At 37.1% G+C, this 23888-nt stretch overlaps 2 protein-coding genes across 3 annotated transcripts in view; both read left to right on the top strand.

The window, feature by feature from the left end:
* Window positions 1-9336, top strand: LOC123879034 (spermine oxidase-like). Of its 2 annotated transcripts, XM_045926536.1 has the most exons (8): window positions 1-132; window positions 2755-2937; window positions 4131-4340; window positions 5071-5287; window positions 6152-6330; window positions 7068-7332; window positions 8160-8263; window positions 8765-9336. In XM_045926536.1, exons 1-8 carry the CDS (start codon window positions 68-70, stop codon window positions 9000-9002), a joined length of 1461 nt encoding a protein of 486 aa, XP_045782492.1. In that variant the 5' UTR covers window positions 1-67; the 3' UTR covers window positions 9003-9336. The 2 variants fall into 2 exon arrangements, with proteins under 2 accessions (XP_045782492.1, XP_045782493.1); XM_045926537.1 differs by lacking the exon at window positions 2755-2937.
* A 4469-nt stretch (window positions 9337-13805) lies between these two features.
* LOC123879029 (serine proteinase stubble) overlaps window positions 13806-23888 on the top strand; it is a 43013-nt gene continuing 32930 nt past the window's right edge. The window contains exon 1 of the mRNA XM_045926525.1: window positions 13806-14171. The gene's annotated coding sequence lies outside the window, so the exon portion shown is untranslated. The remainder of the gene's footprint in view (window positions 14172-23888) is intronic.

Here is a 23888-nt window from a genome sequence, read left to right as displayed (position 1 = left end):
GAGAAGATCCGTATAGTTGTGAATGTCATTACGGTTGTGATCATAGTACAAAGTAGTATTGGCGATCATGGGAAAATATTTTTTTGAATTGTTTTTTCTTGTTTCCGTTTTGGGATACGCTGTTTGTTACGTGTGAGTTAGTTAAACAATAATGTAGCTTAATATTCATTAATCTTTATAGTTAGTTAGTAAAAATATTATTGCGCTCGATTTAAAAAATAATTCATGAATAAATTTTTTTAATTCATTTAACTTTTTCTAAAGAATATTAATAGTCATTTTACATGGCTAATACTCTTTAAAACAGACAGACAGACAGACAACAAAGTGATCCTATAAGGGTTCCGTTTTTCCTTTTGAGGTACGGAACCCAAAAAAAGAAAAAAAAATAGTTGAAGTTGTTGTGTGTCTATCTGTCTGTCTGCTAGCTTTTCACGGTTCATCTTTTTATCAGTTTTGACGAAGTTACATCCCAGGGCAAGACATTTTGTCCCGGAAAAACAAAGAACTCTCACGATATTTTCAAAAATAAATAAATTCACGTGGTACAGGAATAACTTGCATCCCAGAGACGGGTATAGGCTACTTTTATCCCGGAAAATCAAAGAGTTCCCATGGGATTACGAAAAAACTAAATCCACGCGGACGAAGTCGCGGACCTCATTTACTTACTAAACATCTCCTGCGCAACAGTTGTAATTTTGGCCATAAGAATAATTGATAATGAACTTAATTGTCCTGTGCGACCTATGAATGTAGAACCGACCAATGTCAAACGAGCTTGCGCTATCATACACTGGTTTTTTAAATTCTTTATTTGAACCAAAGACTAGTTTTACATGATTCTACTTGATATCCTGAAACTCTCTTGAGTTTATGTGGATGTTGCACACTGTTAGGCACTGATTAAGTGCTTAAAACGCACATAACATTGAACTATGGTTATCTTGAGCATTTTCCAGTACATCCACATTTTGAAAGCTTGCAGGTGGTTTCTTCCTTTTTGAGCACCCACATTTTTCAACCACACCAAAGGGTGGACCAGATATGTATGTATATTGTACTACCTAAGACACAGGACTCAAAAGAGTAATGAAATCACTTCATTAAAAAGGCTAAGTTAAAACTAGGTACGAATGCTCTAATAATTATTACCTCATTGCGATAATTTAATAAGGTCAAAGATGATTGATAACGACTAACGTTACTCTATTCAGAAAAGGTCAAAATAACACTGATTGCCTATTTGGTAAATTTTATCTCTCAATAGAGATAGTCATTTTAGGTGTATCGATCAGAAGTATTTTTACGTAAAACATAAATCTCGATGTCATTCCATGGAATTATCTAGATGACTCCATCCTACTTAAAATACAATCTTTCATATGGTCGAAATAATGGTATCTGTAGAGTCTATTTGTAGCATAGAGGTAGTATGTAGTAGGTATATAGATTCTGCTAGGTAGGTCCAATTTTGAGAAAGAGGTGAAGGTTTGAACTCAGCTGGGCGTTCAGGAACCTTTGAGATGCTTTCTCATCCAAAATTCGTCAGTGGTGAGTCGTGACATGTACCAATGTTTTTGAACAGTGCGTGTTGCCAGTTATCCATTATGGATCCGAGACATGGTCACTAATTATGGGCCTCAGAACGTTCAGAGCCATTCAATGGGCGGTGGAGAGAACAGCTATGCTTGGAGTTTCTCTACGTGATCAAATCAGAAATGAGGAGATCCATAGGAGAACCACCAATATCACTTGCTTTAACGGTGAAGGAAAATATCGTGAGGAAACCTGCATGCCAGAGAGTTCTCGATGTTCTCAAAGGTGTGTGAAGTCTGCCAATCCGCATTGGGCCAGCGTGGCAGACTATGGCCTAAACCCTTCTCATTCTGAGAGGAAACCCGTATTCAGTAGTGGGACGGAAATGGGTTGATCATGATGATAGGAGAACCAGAGTAAAGCTTAGCGGATCGCAAAACTGAAGCGGCAATGGGCAGGGCATATCTAGTTCGAAAAACCAGTAGGCGTTAGAGTCTCAAGGTGATTATGAATGGTGACTGAGCACCGGAAAGCACAGCGTTGAAAGACCCTTACTAGCTGGACAGACGATATCAGAGTCGCAGTGAGCTGGTGGATTCAGGCGGCGCAGGACCGTGGCGTGCGGAAGTCCCAATGTCCAGCAGTGGACATCTATTGGTTGACTTTGATGATGATCGACTGTAAGGTGAAAATCAATTAATGGTTAATTTTGGCATCATACAGCATTCACTCACGAAAAGTTATGCTTTTGTTTAGGTTAGGTTTGGGTTTGTGTTAGGTTAGGTTTTAGTCAGGTTTGTGTTAGGTTAGGTTTGGGTTTGTGTTAGGTTAGGTTTGGGTTTGTGTTAGGTTAGGTTTGGGTTTGGGTTAGGTTAGGTTTGGGTTTGTGTTAGGTTAGGTTTGGGTTTGTGTTAGGTTAGGTTTGGGTTTGTGTTAGGTTAGGTTTGGGTTTGTGTTAGGTTAGGTTTGGATTTGTGTTAGGTTAGGTTTGGGTTTGTGTTAGGTTAGGTTAGGTCATCATTCCTCATACACATGGCTAATATTGGGATACTCTTTCGCGATCTGTGTTTCCTCATTCGTACCATTTACAATCAAGGTATCTTTAAAACAAGAGTGAATAGGAATTTTCTAAACGCGTCTCATCTTAGGTCAATCGTCTTTTTTTACCAGATGGAATTGTGGCTATAATGAAAAATGAATTTTTTTCTCTTAAAGATCCAAAACAGGTAAATCATATGACACTATAATCGTTGGCCTTGGATCTGCTGGTACTACAGCTGCGTCCACTTTGGCCAAAGCTGGTAGAACGGTTCTTGCTTTGGAAGCCCAGGACAGAATCGGTGGAAGGGTGTGGACCGTGCCTTTTGGTGATGGAATCGTGGAGCTTGGAGCTGAATGGTGAGAATATTGAAAATCCTTCTCCAAAACCCAGGAATATGATATCTGGATATCTATTTATGCCAATACCAGATTACGACATAGGTAAAGCCGCAGTTTTTATGCATATTACACAGCTTTAAGTTATCAAATTCAAATTCAAAATATTTTTATTCAATTAGACTTTTACAAGTTCTTTTGAATCGTCAAAAGAATCTACCACTGGTTCGGAATGCCTTTCCTACCGAGAAAAACCAGCAAGAAACTCGGCGGTTGCTCTTTTCAAAGATTTGATATACAATATTATCGAGCAAGATCCCAGGAGCGCCAGACCTTATTCTTTTTCTGAGAAACAATATGTAGCATGGAGTAGTACTAGTGGCTAAAGGTGCCTACGTAAAAACTTTACTCACTTTACCTAAAGTCTGAGTGCAGATTTTATATATGTTTTACAAGATATTGTTAATAATCAATATTCAATACTGCGAGATACCTTCTGCCAGTGATAATTTCCGCCAAACGCATTAAAGTTTGCAAAAAAATAGTCTTATTTATATTCTGAGTCGTAATTTTTGTATTGTAATAATCAGATTATACACATAAAAATCAGCACTCAAACTTTAGTAAAAGTGAGTAATGAAGCTTTAGCAACTGATGATACCTTTAAATCTATTAAAAATATGCTCCTGAGAAAAGCATATTATACTATCGAAGATTATGTAAATGATAAAAAAGCGTGGATCTGATCTGCAATTCGCTCCAGCAATGCGCAGGACTTCAATTGCTTTTATACATGGCATAATATTGTGTATCAAATCTTTGAAAAGAGCAACCGCCGAGTTTCTTGCTGGTTCTTCTCGGTAGGAAAGGCATTCCGAACCAGTGGTAGATGCTTTTGACGATTCAAAAGAACTTGTAAAAGTCTAATTGAATAAAAATATTTTAAATTTTGATTTTTTTTTGAATTTCGGTACATGCTGGCAAATGTGCGTACGTTACCTAACACTACTCTGTCCCGAAGGAAAAAAGTAACGTCTGGTTGCACTGGGGTTTTGGGCTAAAGTACTAAAGCAAAGGTTGACTGGTAGAGATTGCTCTAAGAAATAAGGCCGCCTTTGCACACAATTGTTTTTTCTGTTTTCTTCTTTCTGTGTTGTGTTCCTTTACATGTGTGCAATAAAGACATCTTTCTATCTAAATATTCTCTTTATCAGGATCCATGGCACAGAACACAGTCGGGTGTACGAGACGGCCGTAAAGAATAACATTTCTGTGTTTGCCCAAGACACATCTTTTAAAGTATACAACTCCGATGGCACTGAGGGTAACAAGATGTTAATTGAAGAACTTTTGACATATTTACTTGAGGCTTCAGATCACCCACCCGAAAAGCCGGAGCAGCTTGGAAAATTCTTGACCAAAAAGTAAGTTTATTAAATGAAGTAATCAGCTATTTTCCTCAAGAATTATGCATTTTGTTGTAGGTAAGTCTGTCTGTTTGTCAGTCAAAACCCTTTTTCTCCGGAACGCGTGAAGGTAAGGTAAGGTATACAAGTTGAAAAAAAGGTAAGGTAAGGTATACAAGTAATATAAAATACCTACTCAGGTCTAAATTCTAGAATCCCTTGGAGCTGTGAAAAATCAAACTTGTCATAGCTATTATTTCTTTTATTTGTGCTATAAGATATTAAGGTTCTTACCAAATCATGAAATTCGGTAACAACCAATGTCTTAAAGCACAAATAAAAGGAAAAATCCAAAAATCATAAATTAGATCATATTAAAATTTGTAATTACACACTAATATTTGCGGTCGAAGGTATTTCAAGTAACAAAATAACTACCCGTATCCTTACAAAGTTCAGTTTTTATTAAATTGAATCACACTATCACACTAATATTATAAAGGCGAAAGTTTGTATGTGTGTGTATGTGTGTGTATGTGTGTGTATGTTTGTTACTCTTTCACGCAATAACTACTGAATGGATTTGGCTGAAATTTGGAATGGAGATAGATAATATCCTGGATTAGCACATAGGCTACTTTTTATCCCGGAAAATCAAAGAGTTCCTGCGAGATTTTAAAAAACCGTAATCCACGCGGGCGAAGCCGCGGGCATCTTCTAGTTTTAAATAACTAAATCTTAATTCCAGATTGATGGAATATCTAAAAGAAAAGCATCCAGAAGTCCTCAATGACCAGGATTTCATCAGCGAGTTCATTGACTTAACGAACTTTATCATCAATAGTTACCAGGCTTCCAACGACTGGAACGATGTCACTGCCCAATCGGATTACGAGCAGCTTGAAGGAAACCAGCATATGAGCTGGCATCGGTATGGTTTCAAGACCTTTTTCGAGCTGTTATTGGTAAGCATTTGTGTTACAATCACACAAAACAGCTGGATAAAACTGTTTAAAAATAATCATAAAATATTTTGTTTAAAACATGTTAAAGCTTTTTTTTTTTAAATAACAAGTGTAAATTAAAAATTTATAACACCCCCAAATGAAGGTTACAGTAACTAGAAAAGAGCTGACAACTTTCAAACGGCTGAACCGATTTTCTTGGATTATAACTAAGAACACTTTCGATAAAGCCACCTTTTAAACAAAAAAAACTAACTTAAAATCGGTTCATTAGTTTAGGAGCTACGATGCCACAGACAGATACACAGATATACACGTCAAACTTATAACACCCCTCTTTTTGGGTCGGGGGTTAAAAATAAGTTTTAAACAAAAAAATGTTTAAAACTACTATTTTAAACATGTTTTTTATAGGTTGGCCTTTTTTAAACAAATTGTGTTTGAAACAAGGTCAACCCTAATCACAGCACATGTAAAAGTTCTATCATTATCTTGTTAGGTAATTCACTTGTTAATCATTTGCTGAAATGTGTACGATCCATACTAATATTATAAATGCGAAAGACTGTCTGTCTGTCTGCTACCTTTTCACGGCCCAACAGCTAAACCAATTCTGACGGGTACAGGGTTAGCTTATATCCCGGGGACGGACATAGGCTACTTTTTATCCCGGAAAATCGAAGAGTTCCCACGGGATTTCTAAAAACCCATCCGCTTAACCGATTTGTATGAAATTTGGTACCGAGGTAGCTTGCGTCCCTGTAACTGTCACAGGCATTTTATCCCGAAAAATCAAATAGTTCCCATAGGATCTTTAAAAACCTTTATTCTTCTTTTTTCTTTATTATATTTATTCATGAACAGAATACATACAAGAATGGAACGGGCTGGCCAACATTGGAAATTAAGCTAAATAAAGAAGTAACATTAATAAATTGGCCGAAAAATTCTACGGGCAATGTGGAAGTAGTGTGCAAAGATGGTTCCGTATACTCGGCTGATAATGTGATTGTGACTGTATCTCTGGGAGTGCTAAAAGAAAGGTAAGTTTTGGCCACTAAGAAATAAGTTTAGACTGTATGATCAGTTGGTCTGATTGCAGCCAAGTGCTACTCTATGATTATTTAATAAAAAATACAAAAAAAACACGGTGGTTGTGGTGCTACGGTTGTTATAACAAAAAAACTAACTTAAAATTGGTTCATTAGTTTAGGAGCTACGATGCCACAGACAGATACACAGTTAAACTTATAACACCCTTTTTTTGGATCATGGGTTAAAAAACAAGTTTACGACATTTACTAGTTTTAAACAAAAAAAATGTTTAAAACTACTATTTTAAACATGTTTTTTATAGGTTGGCCTTTTTTTAAACAAATTGTGTTTGAAACAAGGCCAACCCTGGTAACATTAACAGTTACAGTTTCGTACAAATTTGAATGAAACAGCATTATAAATATTTTTGTCAAATAAAAAACCGGTCAAGTGCGAGTTGGATATAAGGGTTTCCGTTCCATTCGTTTTAATTTTTCCATTTTTAGAGGTGCTTTTTTTTTCAATTTACATGGCAATCATTTAGGAATTTTTATTATTTGTTGATATAGAGGCAATAGAAAAAATTTCAACTCTTTACCTATTACGGTTCATGAGATACAGCCTGTTGACAGACAGTAAGACGGATGGATAGGTGAACTGATAGACAGTGGAGGCTTTCTCGTAGTAATAGAGTCCCACTGGCACCTTTCAGGTACGGAACCGATAATTTAATATTAATTTCCAGGTATTCAACCCTGTTCTCACCACCAATTCCTGCTAGCAAAGCAACAGTTATAGACAAGTTATCAATCGGAGTTGTTGGGAAAACCATCTTTTCATTCGAGCAAGCCTGGTGGCCTGATGTTAATGGATTTATTTTCTTTTGGTCTCCCATGGATAAGCAGGAATGCAAAGATGATCCGTGGTTGGTTCAAATTAAAGACGTGGCCCGACCAATGGGATCCAGCAACACATTGTACGTCTGGACCAATGGGGACACGGCTAAATTGGTTAGTTTCTAAGTGTAAATTAAAAATTTATAACACCCCCGACAAGTGAAGGTTACAGTAACTAGAAAAGAGCTGATAACTTTCAAACGACTGAACCGATTTTCTTGGATTATAGCTAAGAACACTCTCGATCAAGCCACCTTTCAAACAAAAAAACTAAATTAAAATCGGTTCATTAGCTTAGGCGCTACGGTGCCACAGACAGATACACAGATACACACGTCAAACTTATAACACCCCTCTTTTTGGGTCGGGGGTTAAAAATAAACTCCAGTGTTGTAGAATGTAGAGTGTCGTAAATTCGTAATGTGACATGAAGTGTATAGGTAGACACTAATAGAGCAAAATCCCAGGACTCCCTAATGTATCGTAAGCAAATATTTAGGTATAAGTTGTAGGTTATGTGTAAGTTGTATTTGTGAGTATTTGCATTTTTAACCCCCGACCAAAAAAAAGGGTGTTATAAGTTTGACATGTGTATCTGTGTATCTGTCTGTGGCATCGTAGCTCCTAAACTAATGAACCGATTTTAATTTAGTTTTTTTTGTTTGAAAGGTGACTTGATCGAGAGTGTTCTTAGCTATAATCCAAGAAAATCGGTTTAGCCGTTTGAAAGTTATCAGCTTTTTTCTAGTTACTATACCTAATCTTCACTTGTCGGGGGTGTTATAAATTTTTAATTTACACTTGTTTCTTTGTATGTTGCTGTGTTTCATCCTGTGTTCTGTGTTTGCGCTACCTAGTCCCAAATAAACGAATATTTATTTAATTATTTAATGTACTTAATGTACTGAGTTGCTAATAAAGATTGTCTAATTTCTTCTCAGATTGAAACATTACCAGAAGATGTCGTGAAGAGCAAAATGATGGAAACTATCAAAAAGTTTATGGGAAAAAATGTGACTGTACCAGAACCAACCGCCATGATCAGGTGGAGTGAAGCGATTTTTGAGTTTCCTTACATATCTATCTTCATCTTAACTTTTTTAGGGTTCCGTACCTCAAAATGGAAAAACGGAACCCTTATAGGATCACTTTGTTGTCCGTCTATCTGTCTGTCTGTCTGCCTATCCGTCTGTTCGTCTATCCGTCTATCTAGAAAACCTCTATAGGGTATATAGCTCAAGTAAAGCAAAAATCCGAAAACCGTAAATTTGTGGTTGCACCACAAAAAAATATTAAAATGTGTTCATGAACATATTTTTAGTATTTTCAATTTTCAAAGTAAGATAACTATACCAAGTGGGGTAGGTATCATATGAAAGGGCTTCACCTGTAGGTATATACTAAAACAGATTTTCATTTAATGTCATGCATAACAGTTTTTGATTTATCGTGCAAAATTAAAAAAATACCCGAGTACGGAACCCTCGGTACGCGAGTCAGACTTTCCCTTGGCCGGTGTTTTGATTTCTTGTGTTTTATATTGCAGATCGAACTGGTACTCCAATCCATTCACACGTGGCAGTTACACATATGACAACCTCCTAAAGCATGAGTATCCAAACGCACGTGCGATATTAGGGGAACCCTTACTTGACGCAACAGGAAGTCCCAAAGTGCTGTTCGCGGGCGAGGCGACTGATTTAGTTCATTTCTCTACCGTCCACGGCGCTAGTGAATCGGGTTTTAGAGAAGCTTCGAGATTATTGCCTATGAGCATACTATAAAATAACAAACAAATGATTTTTCCAATATATTTTTTTAGATGTTCTATTTCACGAAGACCGTTAGGCTATGTCTGTTGAGTGCGCACGTCATGTGCGCGTACACATTGTTATAGTGAGCGGGGCACTCGATCGAAATCTATAGAGCCCACTTTGGCTTTGGTTAGACTTAGGTTCAGTCAAAACGAGACAGATTTACTCCAGCGGTATAACGCTGTCTCATTTTAACAGTCTGAGCTGTCTTCGTGAAATAGAATACCTATACAAGGAAACCTGTCCCACATGATTTTTAATTGTGAAACTTTTGGCTTAAATAAAATGGCACAGAAATGGTATACGTATGACAACCTCCTAAAGCATGAGTATCCAAACGCACGTGTGATATTAGGGGAACCCTTACTTGACGCAACCGGAAGTCCCAAAGTGCTGTTCGCGGGCGAGGCGACTGATTTAGTTCATTTCTCTACCGTCCACGGCGCTAGTGAGTCGGGTTTTAGAGAAGCTTCGAGATTATTGCCTATGAGCATACTATAAAATAACAAACAAATGATTTTTCCAATATATTTTTTTAGATGTTCTATTTCACGAAGACCGTTAGGCTATGTCTGTTGAGTGCGCACGTCATGTGCGCGTACACATTGTTATAGTGAGCGGGGCACTCGATCGAAATCTATAGAGCCCACTTTGGCTTTGGTTAGACTTAAGTTCAGTCAAAACGAGACAGATTTACTCCAGCGGTATAACGCTGTCTCATTTTAACAGTCTGAGCTGTCTTCGTGAAATAGAATACCTATACAAGGAAACCTGTCCCACATGATTTTTAATTGTGAAACTTTTGGCTTAAATAAAATGGCACAGAAATGGTATACGTATGACAACCTCCTAAAGCATGACTATCCAAACGCACGTGTGATATTAGGGGAACCCTTACTTGACGCAACCGGAAGTCCCAAAGTGCTGTTCGCGGGCGAGGCGACGGATTTAGTTCATTTCTCTACCGTCCACGGCGCTAGTGAGTCGGGTTTTAGAGAAGCTTCGAGATTGTTGCCTATAAGCACAGTTTAAAAATATACCAAACAATAGATTTTTCTAATGTATTTCTTTACGTACATAAGTACGTAAATAAAAAAAAATAAGCACCTATAAAGGTGCAAACTTTTTAAAAATAAAGATTCGTTGTAACATTTTAGGCACTTTTATTACTGAAAATCTTCCAGAACTATGCACTAGACATAAATTAATGTGTGAGTTAGAGGTGCATCATGCATGCCCAGGAACTCGATACTTATAAATGCGAAAGTATGTCTGTCTGTCTGTCAGTCTGCCTGCTAACTTTTCTCGGCCCAACAGCTTACATCCCAGAGAAGAACATAGGCTACTTTTAATCCCGGAAAACCAAAGAGTTCCCACGGGATTCTTAAAGGCCCATCCGTTTACACGATTTAAATATGAAAGGTACAGAGGTAGCTTGCATCCTGGAAACTGATATAGACAACTTTTTCTTCTGAAAAATCAAAGAATTCCTACGGGATTTTTAAAAACCTAAATCCACGCGGACGAAGTCGCGGGTATCAACTAGTAAATTATAATCACAGTTTCGATTTCAGGCAAGGTTCAATATAATTGGAAGGGAGATTGCCCAAAACGTACCCAGGCCCGGCGCAAATGAAAAGTATCTCATATACTTAATTATTTAGAGTAAAATTATTTGTAACTAGCTGATACCCGCGACTTCGTTCGCGTGTATGTAGGTTTTTAAAATGCCCGTGGGAACTCTTTGATTTTCCGGGATAAAAAGTAGCCTATGTGCTAATCCAGGTATATCTCCATCTATCTCCATTCTTCAGCCCAATCCGTCCAGTAGTTTTTGCGTGAAGGAGTAACAAACATACACACACACACACACACACATACCAACTTTCTCCTTTATAATATTAGTGTGATTATCACAATTATTATTACTTTCTTTGATGTTGATGGTTGACATATTTTTTTAGCACCAATATAAACAGACTTAACACATCTTTGAGAATATTACGGAGAACTCTCAGGCATGCAGGTTTCCGCACGATATTTTCATGATTAATCGATTAAAATGCACATAGCTCCGAAAAGTTAGAGTAGTGTGCCCGGTCGATCGAATACCGAACACTCCTTATAGAATAGAATATAATAGAATAGATTTTTTATTCAAAAAACCTTTTTACAAGTGCTTTTGAATCGTCAAAATAATCTACCACTGGTTCGGAATGCCGTTCCTACCGAGAAGAACCAGCAAGAAACTCGGCGAAGAAACTTAAATTTACAATAATACTAGCCGATGCCCGCGACTTCGCCCGCGTGGATTTAGGTTTTTCGAAATCCCGTAGGAACTCTTTGATTTTCCGGGATAAAAAGTAGCCTTTGTGCTAATCCAGGATATTATCTATCTTCATTCCAAATTTCAGCCAAATCCGCCCAGTAGTTTTTGCGTAAAGGAGTAACAAACATACAGACACACACACACACATACAAACTTTCGCCTTTATAATATTAGTGTGATGCCATACTATACCTACTATACAAGCAATTGCAGCCCCGCACATTGCTAGAGCGAGTCAAATCCATGCTTTTTTGTCATTTACATAACCTTCGATTGTGTAATAGAATAGGTATGCTTTTTTCAGAAGGATACTTTTAATAGATTTTTCAAACTTGTGTAAAGGCAAGTCTAAAATTGACTGTGGAATTTTATTATACAACTAGCTGATGCCCGCAGCTTCGCCCGCGTGGATTGGTCAGATCCCCTGCAGCATCAGGATTGAGGAGTTGGAATCCAAATTTTTTATGAAACAATGTCGCAAAGTTCCTCTATCGATTAAAAAAAAAATGACGCAAATCGGTTCCGAAATCTCGGAGATTTCGGTGTACATAGGTAGAAAAACACAACTCCCTTTTTGAAAGTCGGTTAAAAAGTAGCCTATGTTGCGCCCTGGTCAATTCTCTACTTGTCTGTGAAAATCCCGTCAAAATCGGTTCAGCCGTTTCGAAGATTAGCCTTTTCAAGCAGACAGACAGACAGACAGACAGACAGACAGACAAAAATTTTAAAAACGTGTGATTCAGTTATAGTATCGTTCAAATAACCGTATGACCTTAATATGCGGTAGTTATTTCGAAATTACAGACACTACAATTTTATTTATTAATTAAAAAAGTATAGATATAACACTCATTCCCACAAATGACATTCCCACTTCCCTGGAGCGTAGGATTTAGAAAGGCTATAGAAAGAAGTCCTATCCACTAGGCTATCACTTCTTCAGACAGAGTTTAACGACACAGAATCCTGTTTCTTTGTTTAAAACCATCGCTATCTCTGGAGCCTCCTCGGTGAAATCACACGTGGGCGGATTTCACCATTCGCTACAGAAACCTAGTTTAATAAAACTTAGTTTAGCTTAACTGAGTTTAAACAAACAATTTGAACTCAGTTTAAGTCAAACCGATTTCACCAGCTCTATACTAATCGCGTTTAGTAAAACTAAGTTTTAGTTGCAAGAACAAAGCGCATTGTCATTGTGCTATACCTGCTCTTTGTTCTTTTTCTTTTCGGCCGGGCGATTCAGAACACTCGATTCGGTAAGTTACCGTTCGATAAGACGTACTCTTCATTGAAAAATACGTCTTATCGAACGATAACTTTCCGAATCGATTGTTCTGAATCGCCCGGCTGGTCGGTGTTTGTATGGTGTCTGTCATTGTGTTTCTTTTTAAAGTTTTTATTATTTAAGTATTTGAAATTGATATCAATATAAGTTTTTTGTTATAGTATTTTGTTTTATTAATTTTGTGGTTATTTTGTATTGTTAGTTGTTGTTGTTTTTACTTTGCTACTAGTTATGTCAAAAAGAAAAAGAGACACCACTTTTGCCGCCAGCGAAAAATTGGCTCTTGCTGAAGTCGTCGAAAGACACTTCAACATTGTCGAAAATAAAAAAAACCAACGCGGCTTCATTGGCTGAAAAGCGTGAAGAGTCGAAGTGCTTCTTCTCTTTCTAGTATCCATCTTGGACGACGAACAACATATTACATCAGCATCACTATCATCAAAAACTAATGCCAATGCTCTTTTCATATTGATAATAATGACGCTCGACGCTTGACAGCTCTCTAAACTCGGTTTAACTGAGCTAAACGTCGAAAATTGGGGGTTTAGAATTTAAACCGCGTTTAGCTTTAACTGCGTTTAATTGACGTCGGTGAAATGCAAACTATGGCCTTAAACTCAGTTATGTGCGTAAACTGAGTTTAGCGTGAACTAATCGCGTTTAGTTTTGTCGGTGAAATTGGCCTAAGAATGTTAAAAGCTAAGCCTAGTCGCCTAAAAACCGGTCAAGTGCGAGTCAGACTCGCGCACCGAGAGTTCCGTACTCGGGTATGTTTTCCGACATTTAGCACGATAAATCAAAAACTATTATGCATAAAAATAAATAAAAATCTGTTTTAGAATGAACAGGTAAAGCTCTTTCATATGATACCCCACTTGGTATAGTTATCTTACCTTGAAAATTGAAAATACTATTTTTTTTTGTAATGTAACCACAAATTCTTGGTTTTCGAATTTTCCCCTTTACTTGTGCTATAAGACCTACTTACCTGCCAAATTTTCTAGGTCAACGGGAAGAATCCTATAGGTTTTCTTGACAGACACGACAGACTGACAGACAACGAAGTGATCCTATAAAGGATCTTTTGTTCCTTTTGAGTAAGGAACCCTAAAAACATCGCATATCTCTCTAAAAGCTTGTTCGCGATAAGCCTTTCCATTGCAAACTGAAAAAGGCGACCGTAATCAGTGCAGCGAAGCGAAAAGTAACTGTAGGAAAGTATACATGACCTGAGAAGGCCTGTATACAGCCATTAGCCAAGTCAAGCTCGCAGTATGACCGCAGCCGCCTAGCGGTCAAGGCTCCAGCCCAGTGCCTAGCGCGGAATTTAAAAAAGTAAAATAAAAGCGCGCGTAACTGTCAACGTCATTTTGTTTTTTCGACGCTAAATAAAAAAAAACTTTTCTTTTTTTTTAACGACGCTTTCGGATTCTACGTTAACTGGATTTAAATAGTACGGATAACTGTATAGTGGCCGTGGATAATGAGTTCGTGATTGTGTGTAGTGGAGCCCGTTTAACAGGTGAATAATTTAAATTTAATAATCTATTTAAAAAAAATAAAGGGTAATTTTTATTTCACGATTCATGGTCATAAACAATTTTTTTTTTAATTTCAATATTACGCTGTTTTTGTTTTTAGAACCGTTGCTTTCAAATAAATAAAAAAATGAACGAGAGTCGTTTAGGAATTCTTAATCTTGTCTTAATTTATTTGCTAAAAAGATCAAAAAAGTACAAAGACATGGATGAAAGAGCCCGTTTTTTATAGCTTTATCAGTGCTCAGCCGAGACCATCGGGAATAACGGCCCTGCAATCATAGGTTGTTGCTCTTCCTACTGGCCGCTCTACAGAAATAAAACCAGAATGTTTATTAAAGGAAAGCCACAGGCTCTAAACCCTAGCTACTTAGTTACTTAACGAGCTTTATAAGGTTGGTATAATATGTATAGTAGCGCAATTAACTACCTAAATGAGACTCGAGTTAATTTATTTTTATAATGCAAAAATGTAGAGTTCTTTGTTTGTTTGAATTTTTAAAACTAAATAAAAATTTCGTGTACCAAAATTGTAGTTACAAAGTAATAATAAATTAAGCTAAGTACATAGGAAATGCTTATCTCTTAACAGAGATTAAACTAAATTATCAAATTACTTTAAAACTAGTTTAAGAACAACGCACCGAATTTAGAACCTCCTTTTTGGAAGTCGTTTAAAAAGCAATCATAAATATCTTAAGCTATAACTTTCTTGCTTGTACAGATAAACATAATTTAATACCGTGGTTCTGTCTTTGTTTGATTATATAGATATATGTATTTTTTACTAAATAGCTTGATTGCAAAATAAAAAAAATATTTCAAAACTCTCGCAAAAATTCTACTTAGGTATTTAGAAAATGATCGGGAAAATCGTATTATCTTTATTTCTAAAATGATATCATTTTATCCTTTGCAGTCTTTAAAAAAAAAACGCTATGGAATTTCCGAACGCCTTTTAATCCAATTTGCAATGAAAAAGTTGTAAAAAAAAGTACGGCCGGTCGTGAGTTTGTGTCGGTCGCGTTCCGTTGTGTAAATGTAGGTCAGTGAAATGAACGAAACACGGTCCCGTATGGAATCCGACCCGGACCGACCGCGGTCGATTCTGTCGCACTGACATGACATACATTCTTTTATTATTCATTCTATATTCAAATTTATTTTTCGCGAGTCGTAAAGTCGACTGGTTAAGAACCTAAATTGAATTCTTTATTTTTTTTTAATAAATTTTTGAGACAAAGGACTTTTATTATTGTGAAAAAAGACGTTTATTTCAAAAGCTAAAACGAAACGCAATTTAATTAATATTTTTAATTTCAACCGCAATTTACAAGAAATTTGAAAATTTTATTCCTAAATTTTAAAACAAAGTAGAGTTTTACGCTCTGAAATAACATCGTTTAACAACGCATAAAATTCGGCAAAGGTTGACATTTATACAGCCAGGTATGGTATTATTAAATATTAAATTATCTTTGTATCGTAAGAATTTTTACTGACATTTCAATTGGCTTACTTTTAAGATAAGCTGAGATAAGCAGGTTTTTGAGGTCGTTAACATCGAAGCTTAGCTGGGAAACAGAAAGTATGGGCACTGCCGTTATTTAGATGTAGCGATGAAAGCCTGAATGTCTTTGACATAGTGTCCTTCTTTTTTGTTGTTGGCCTAATCTTTTGCTCATTAAGTTTATCGTCCCATTTTTAATTAAATCGGTTAACTCTTTATTTGGTGCTAAGTGAGCTGACTAAAGTATCATAAGTATCCTTCTCTAGGAAATGTACATGACCTACTTCATCAAGATCAACTCATTGCCGGGCCACTACTGAGCACAGGTCCCTTCTCACGATGAGAAAAAGCCACTAGGCTATATTAAAAATAGTGCTGTATTTATTTAGAAGACTAGCTGATGCCCGCAGCTTCGCCCGCGTGGATTGGTCAGATCCTCTGCAGCATCAGGATTGAGGAGTTGGACTCCAAATTTTTTATGAAACAATGTCGCAAAGTTCCTCTATCGATTAAAAAAGAAATGACGCAAATCGGTTCCGAAATCTCGGAGATTTCGGTGTACATAGGTAGAAAAACACAACTCCCATTTTAAAGTCGGTTAAAAAGTAGCCTATGTTACGCCCTGGTCAATTCTCTACTTGTCTGTGAAATTCCCGTCAAAATCGGTTCAGCCGTTTCGAAGTTTAGCCTTTTCAAGCAGACAGACAGACAGACAGACAAAAATTTTAAAAACGTGTGATTCAGTTATAGTATCGTTCAAATAACCATATGACCTTAATATGCGGTAGTTATTTCGAAATTACAGACAGACACTCCAATTTTATTTATTAGTATAGATTCCACTTAGGTACTTATTACTTGAGTATGTCTCATAATGAATGTTATTTTATTCCACACAAATGACATGCCTTTCAAAGAAACGGCGCTTATTTTAATCACAACGTTGTTCACAACTTCATCCGCGTGGATTTACTCAGGTTTTCAAAATTCCGTAGGACCTGTTTGATTTTCCGAAACAAGAATGAGAATTTCTTTATTGGCTAAAATATGTTACACAAAAACTTAAATAGCTTAAGTAGCTTAAGTTAGGTAAAAATATCACATCAATCTATTGCCTCACTGTTGCGTGATTGAAGGACAAAACAACGAACAAATTTTTGTATTTATAATATTAGTACTAGTAGTAATGGTACTCGTAAAGACATGAGCTTTGAAAGTTAATAACTTGGAGGAATAAATATGTTAATAAGTACAAAGCTACTAATATTTAAAGTCAAATCACGAACTAACTATTAATGTAATAGGCAAATTACATGCTTTCTAGCAAGTAGGCATAGATAATAATTATCTTTTATTATGAATTGTCCTTTCCTTTATCTATGGTCCTTTCTAATATCTAGATACGACGCGGTCGGCTTTGATCAAACACTGTAAGTACACTTGTAAGTGTAAATTAAAAATTTATACACCCCCGACAAGTGAAGGTTTACAGTAACTAGAAAAGAGCTGATAACTTTCAAACGGCTGAACCGATTTTCTTGGATTATTAAGAACACTCTCGATCAAGCCACCTTTCAAACAAAAAAAACTAAATTAAAATCGGTTCATTAGTTTAGGAGCTACGGTGCCACAGACAGATACACAGATACACACGTCAAACTTATAACACCCCTCTTTTTGGGTCGGGGGTTAAAAATGGGCCAAAGTCGAAGGTTTCTATTTTCTAGCAAGCGTTTAAAACACATTTTAATTTTTTTTCACAAAAAAAAGTGTTTCAATTTTCAAAGTAAGATAACTATACCAAGTGGGATATCATATGAAAGGACTTTACCTGTATTTTATTTTTATGCATAATAGTTTTTTGTATCGTGCATAATGTTAAAAAAATACCCGAGTACGGAACCCTCGGTGCGCGAGTCTGACTCGCACTTGGCCGGTTTTTTTAGCGTAGCAGCACACGCCGGGTATATTACTTGGTCGTTAATATTTTTTAATATACGACATTACAAAAAAGAGAAAACCCTACAGATAACATACTTATAATGTTAAATTAAGCAAGTGTTATCAGTATCTATTGATTTCCATTTTGTGAGGTTTCACAACCTTACAACCATAATGCGGGCGCGTTACAAAACCATCATTTGCATAATAATCTCTGTAGGTGCATTTCCCGACGAAACGTATCGAAAAATTCTTTTTGGTCTTTTCTATAATCATAATTTTTAGTAGGTACGTTGAGCCTCAATAGCTCAACCGGTAAAGGAGTGGACTGAAAACCGAAAGGTCGACGGTTCCAACCCCGCCCGTTGCACTATTGTCGTACCTACTCCTAGCACAAGCCTGACGCTTAGTTGGAGAGGAAAGGGGAATATTAGTCATTTAACATGGCTGATATTCTTTTTAAAGAAAAAGAAAAAAAAATTAGGAAGGAGATACATCATCATCATCAACCCATCGAGTATCGACGGCCCACTACTGAGAACGGGAAGCAGAATGAGAAGGGTTTTTAGACTTTAGCCTAGTCCATGGTCAAGTGCGTATTTGGCTATGTCAAAAAAAAAAACTCAGTGATGATTAAATAGAAGGTCTTCCAAAATACCTAAAATCTACGTTCTTTGTTAGTTTTAAGTGTAATAACCATTTTATGTATCCATTAAACTACAAGTGTAAATTAAAAATTTATAACACCCCCGACAAGTGAAGGGTAACTAGAAAAGAGCTGATAACTTTCAAACGGCTGAACCGATTTTCTAGGATTATAGCTAAGAACAATCTCGATCAAGCCACCTTTCAAACAAAAAAAACTAAATTAAAATCGGTTCATTAGTTTAGGAGCTACGATGCCACAGACAGATACACAGATACACACGTCAAACTTATAACGCCCCTCTTTTTGGGTCGGGGGTTAAAAAAAGCACGTCAAATCATTGTGACGTCACATGCCAGTATTTCAGAAAGCACAGTTCACAACAGTTGGGGAACTTCTAACAAAACGTTGAGGCATCAATGTCACTGGCAGGCGTCAAATGGTGGTTAAATCTTAGTACATTTGACGCTGATAGCCCATTTTTAACCCCCGACCCAAAAAGAGGGGTGTTATAGTTTGACGTGTGTATCTGTGCATCAGTCTTATTATTCGTATTAATTTACAAATTGCGAAAAACCAAATTTTTTCGAATTTCGAGGGCAGACCCGTCTCTTGGACCTTAAGATAATTACTAATTAGGCGTATAAAAATTGTTTTCAAAACGCAATAACAAAAATTCTCACAATTTAATAACCTCAGGAAAAAATAACTGTAGTGCGCATATAAAACATATTATTTACATACAATGAGCAGAAAAATCTTTGTAAGCCGAGAGATGGCCGTGAGATTTGCCATTGACCGAATACATCAAAATAATGGAGATATTTAATTAAATTAAGTTTTTTAAATAAAAAAATAGCCAGCAAACGAGTAGGCGGGTCACGTGATGTTAAGTGATTATCACCGCCCATGTACATTTGCAGCACCAGAGGAACCGTCGATGCTATTGCCGGCCTTTCGGGAATTTGTTGGTCTGCGCCTTGAATGACCTCATGTTGTAATCTAGTGGGAACACCGCCGATGGGAGTTGATTCCACAGTTTAGGTTCCAACAAAGGGTCTGACGCAACGGCCGGTCGAAGTGCACCAGGCACTCAAGTGGTTAGGGTGAAATTGCTTACGGTGGTGCGGTTGTAGAAAAGGAAGGTGGAATGAAGTCAAACAGCTCTTCAGAGCACTCCCCATTATAAAGGCGATGCAACAAGCAAAGAGAGCTTACATCTCTGCGATGCTCCAGGCTTTCCAACGAGCCAGTTAGTTTGAGATCGTCCACAAGTCGAACAGCCCGCCTTTGGATCCGATCAAATGGAAGGACTTGGTACTCTGGGTGCTCCGAGTTTAATGTAGATTGTAGGTCAATAATTCTGCCAATTCGCACGTGGTGGACGGCACAAGCTAGGAAATAGATGTGCGTTTAAAAACACGGTAGCACTACTCTAGTCTTTGGACACATTTTGTTTCTCATTAAATAAGTAATGCCTGACGGCACTAGGATATTGGACCATTACCATCGGTCCTGCAAGCGGATTCTATTGAAGAACGGCGAGATCCTCTTATTGTGTACTTTGTAACACTTTTAGGTCGTCTCTGGGACTATTTTGTGCTGATAAGAGATTCTTATCACGTCACAAGGTATAAAATCGGATGCAATAAGTGCGGAAGTTGTGTTTAGGAAACAAAATGGCGTACAATTTGTATTTTGGTTTCGAATAGGTAGATACCAAAAAAAACCGGCCAAGTGCGAGTCAGACTCGTGAGGTGTGGTAGCAAAGAGTATAATAGAGTGGTAATAAACAGACTTCACTTAAGGAAGGACGTGTGTATCACTTGGACCCCCTTCCCCCCTCGCGGGCACACTATATGTCGACCCTGCCAGGATCGCCACCGAGGGTTCCGTATTCAGGTGTTTTTTTTTACATTTTGCGCGATAAATCAAAAACTGATCTGCATCAAAATAAATAAAAATCTGTTTTAGAATGTACAGGTAAAGTCCTTACATATGATACCACACTTGATATAGTTATCTTACTTTGAAAATTGAAAACATTTTAATTTTTTTTAATGATGTAACCACAAATTCGTGGTTTTCAGATTTATTCCTGTACTTGTGCTATAAGACCTACCTACCTGCCAAGTTTCGTGATTCTAAGGTCAACGGGAAGTACCCTATAAGTTTTCTTGACAGACACGACAGACGGCCAGACAGACAGACAACAAAGTGATCCTATAAGGGTTCCGTTTTTCCTTTTGAAGTACGGAACCCTAAAAACGGGCAATAACCTATACACTATACTATATACTTACATTTTATGTATATTCAAGGACTCGGCCAAGTATGAATACAGCTTGAATAAAGTAGGCAGGTAAGTTGCAAGTAAACTAGAATGCAAGCCGGTTTAGTTTAGAAAATACCTAACTGAACTTTTCTAGATAGGCTGTCTAGGAACTTAATCTAGGTAGGGTTATAGGATTATTGTGATAAACTTATGGCCAGTACACTACTGAGCACATCGGAGTGATTCGCTAACTCATGATTGATCATCAGTTCAAACCATTAAGCTCATTTGACATTAATTAGTAATCCATTGAAGGTTTTCTATAAAAGATTATTTTTATATCACTCAGTGAAGCAGCAATGTAGAATCAACCAATGTCCAAATATGAGCATATGAGGATATGTATCATGGCTTATCTTGTAGGTTATTTGATAGGGTATGTATGATCAACTCATTTCCGCCCCACTACTGAGTACGGGTCTCCTCTCAGAATGAGAAGGGTTTAGGCCATAGTCTGCCACGCTGGCCCAATGCGGATTGGCAGACTTCACACACCTTTGAGAACATGGAGAACTCTCAGGCATGCAGGTTTCCTCACGATGTTTTCCTTCACTGTTAAAGCAAGTGATATTTAATTGCTTAAAACGTACAACTGAAAAGTTAGTGGTGCGTGCCCGGGATCGAACCCCCGACCTCCGATTAGGAGGCGGATGTTCTAACCACTAGGCTATCACAGCTGTATAGCTGCGTAGGATACAAAACATTAAATAAATAAATTGATAACATACTAAATATTAAAAACTCAGATAAGATTCGAACATGTGAACCTCGGTATGGATCCTCATTAACCACTAAGCCATCGTGGTATTTTCGTGTTTATTTTTAGTACAAGTGAAAGCGATTTCCAATAAAAAGTACTAGAGCATCATAACAATATGAGAGAGATTGAATTAAATTAATTAAGCCACATTAACGAAGTACCGTTAGTGTAATGGACGTATATGGCACGAGGAATCTATACCGACCAGTTCTGGGCGCCTTCCGAGAGAAATTGTTTAACTCTAGTACCTAGGTACCTATAATAAGTACATCTATCTATCTATTACTAGTATTATTAGTTTGTAAGTTTGTTGGTAGAAAGTAATCTCTGGAAGTACTGAAGCGATTTTGAAAACTCTTTTACAAATCGAAAAATCTACAGAAGTTTATGTATATTTTACAGGAAAAAAAATCAGCGCTCAAACCATCATAGTTTTTTTTTTTAATTAACAATAAACCTGTACAAAGTTAATATTAAGGTTCGTTAACATAAGTGATTCCTGTTTTACCTTTTCTGTACGGAACCCGCGGTGCGTGAGTCTGACTCGCACTTGGCCTTTTTTTGCTATTTTTTCGAAGTCGGGTTATAGTTTTTTTTTCTGCAAAATCAGAGCTCCCACAGAATTTTTAAAAAACCGGCCAAGTGCGACTCATACTCGCGCACCAAGAGTTCCGTACTCGGGTATGTTTTCGACATTTTGCACGATAAATCAAAAACTATCATGCATAAAAATAAATAAAAACCTATCTTAGAATGTACAGGCAAAGTCCTTTCATATGATACCCCACTTGGTATCTTGGACAGACACAACAAAGTGATCCTATGAGGGTTTCGTTTTTACTTTTGAGGTACGGAACCCTAAAAACCTAAATCCATGCGGACGATGTCGAGGGCACTATGAAGAACAAAACTAGACTAGATTAGGCTAGAGTCATTAGACTATGTCATCTCTATTATGATAATTAAGAGGGGTCTCTTCTTCACTCGCTCCTTACAAACGTAGTTCCAATTTCATTTGAATATTAAGCAACCAAAGTCCATGAAATTTTACAGACATATACTAGAAACTAATATCTATGCCTGTGGTTTTCCAGTTTTTTTTTTTTTTGTTTAAATTTCTGTTAAAATATTCGGTTTCAAAGTTACGCGGTCTTAAAAATTCACATACAAATCTTTGAGCCCCTGTAATTTCAAAACTACATATTTTTAGAAAATTCTAAAACACCACAGGCACAGATATTAGTTTCTAGAATATGTTTGCAAAAGTTCATGGACTTTGGTTGCTTAATATTCAAATGAAATTGGAACTACGATTGTATGGAGTAAGTGACGGAGAGAGCCCTGTTAACATCTAGGTGGGTACAATTTTTTCAACTACCTATTACTGTAGGCTACAATCTAGATCTATATCTAGGTAAAGATAAAAAATACAGTTAAAATCTAAGTAACCCGATTACCGGGCGTAACGGCTTCGAGCGTGTAAAATGTCATCACAGAAATATTAAATCACACTAATCACACTATCATCACACTAATATTATAAAGGCGAAAGTTTGTATGTGTGTGTGTGTATGTTTGTTACTCCTTCACGCAAAAACTACTGGACGGATTTGGCTGAAATTTGGAATGGAAATAGATAATATCCAGGATTAGCACATAGGCTACTTTTTATCCCGGAAAATCAAAGAGTTCCCACGGGATTTCGAAAAACCTAAATCTACGCGGACGAAGTCGCGGGCATCATCTAGTCATTTATAATGCACGGGCCAAGGCATCCTATTAATATTATAAACGCGAAAGACTGTCGGACAGACAGACAACAAAGTGATCCTTTAAGGGTTCCTTTTTTCCTTTTGAGGTACAGTACCCTAAAAAGTACCCATTGAAGTATGTAAGTTAGTCCGTCATTTAGTAATGATAGAATACGTAATCGGCGATAATTTGTAATTTGGTCAGCGAATGTGTGTCAGACTACCGTTAGAGCGCGGCGGGACGTGTGAAAGTTGTACTGGCGCTACCTCGGATACCACTACCTCGTACCGCCGAGAAGATTGCATTCCGTTGCCATGGAAACGATCCCGACTTTGCCTGACTCGTCTTCCTTAACAGGGCTCTCTCCGTCGTTTCGTTTCGTCGTCGAGGGTTTCGTTTTCCTTTTGAGGTACGGAACCCTAAAAACCTAAATCCATGCGGACGATGTCGAGGGCACTATGAAGAACAAAACTAGACTAGATTAGGCTAGAGTCATTAGACTATGTCATCTCTATTATGATATTTAAGAGGGGTCTCTTCGTCACTCGCTCCATACAAACGTAGTTCGTCTCTCATTGGAATGCTAACCAATCATACTCAATGGAATATTGTAGAAACGTTCGGGGAACTAATATCTATGTCTGTGGTTTTCCAGTTTTCCGTAAAAATATTCGGTTTCAAAGTTACGCGGTCTTAATTTACATACAAATCTTTGAGCCCCTGTAATTTTAAAACTACATATTTTTAGAAAAATCTA

The sequence above is a fragment of the Maniola jurtina genome, chromosome 27 (genome assembly GCF_905333055.1).
Source record: "Maniola jurtina chromosome 27, ilManJurt1.1, whole genome shotgun sequence".
NCBI lineage: Eukaryota > Metazoa > Arthropoda > Insecta > Lepidoptera > Nymphalidae > Maniola > Maniola jurtina.
This window is presented reverse-complemented; position numbering and strand designations above follow the sequence as displayed.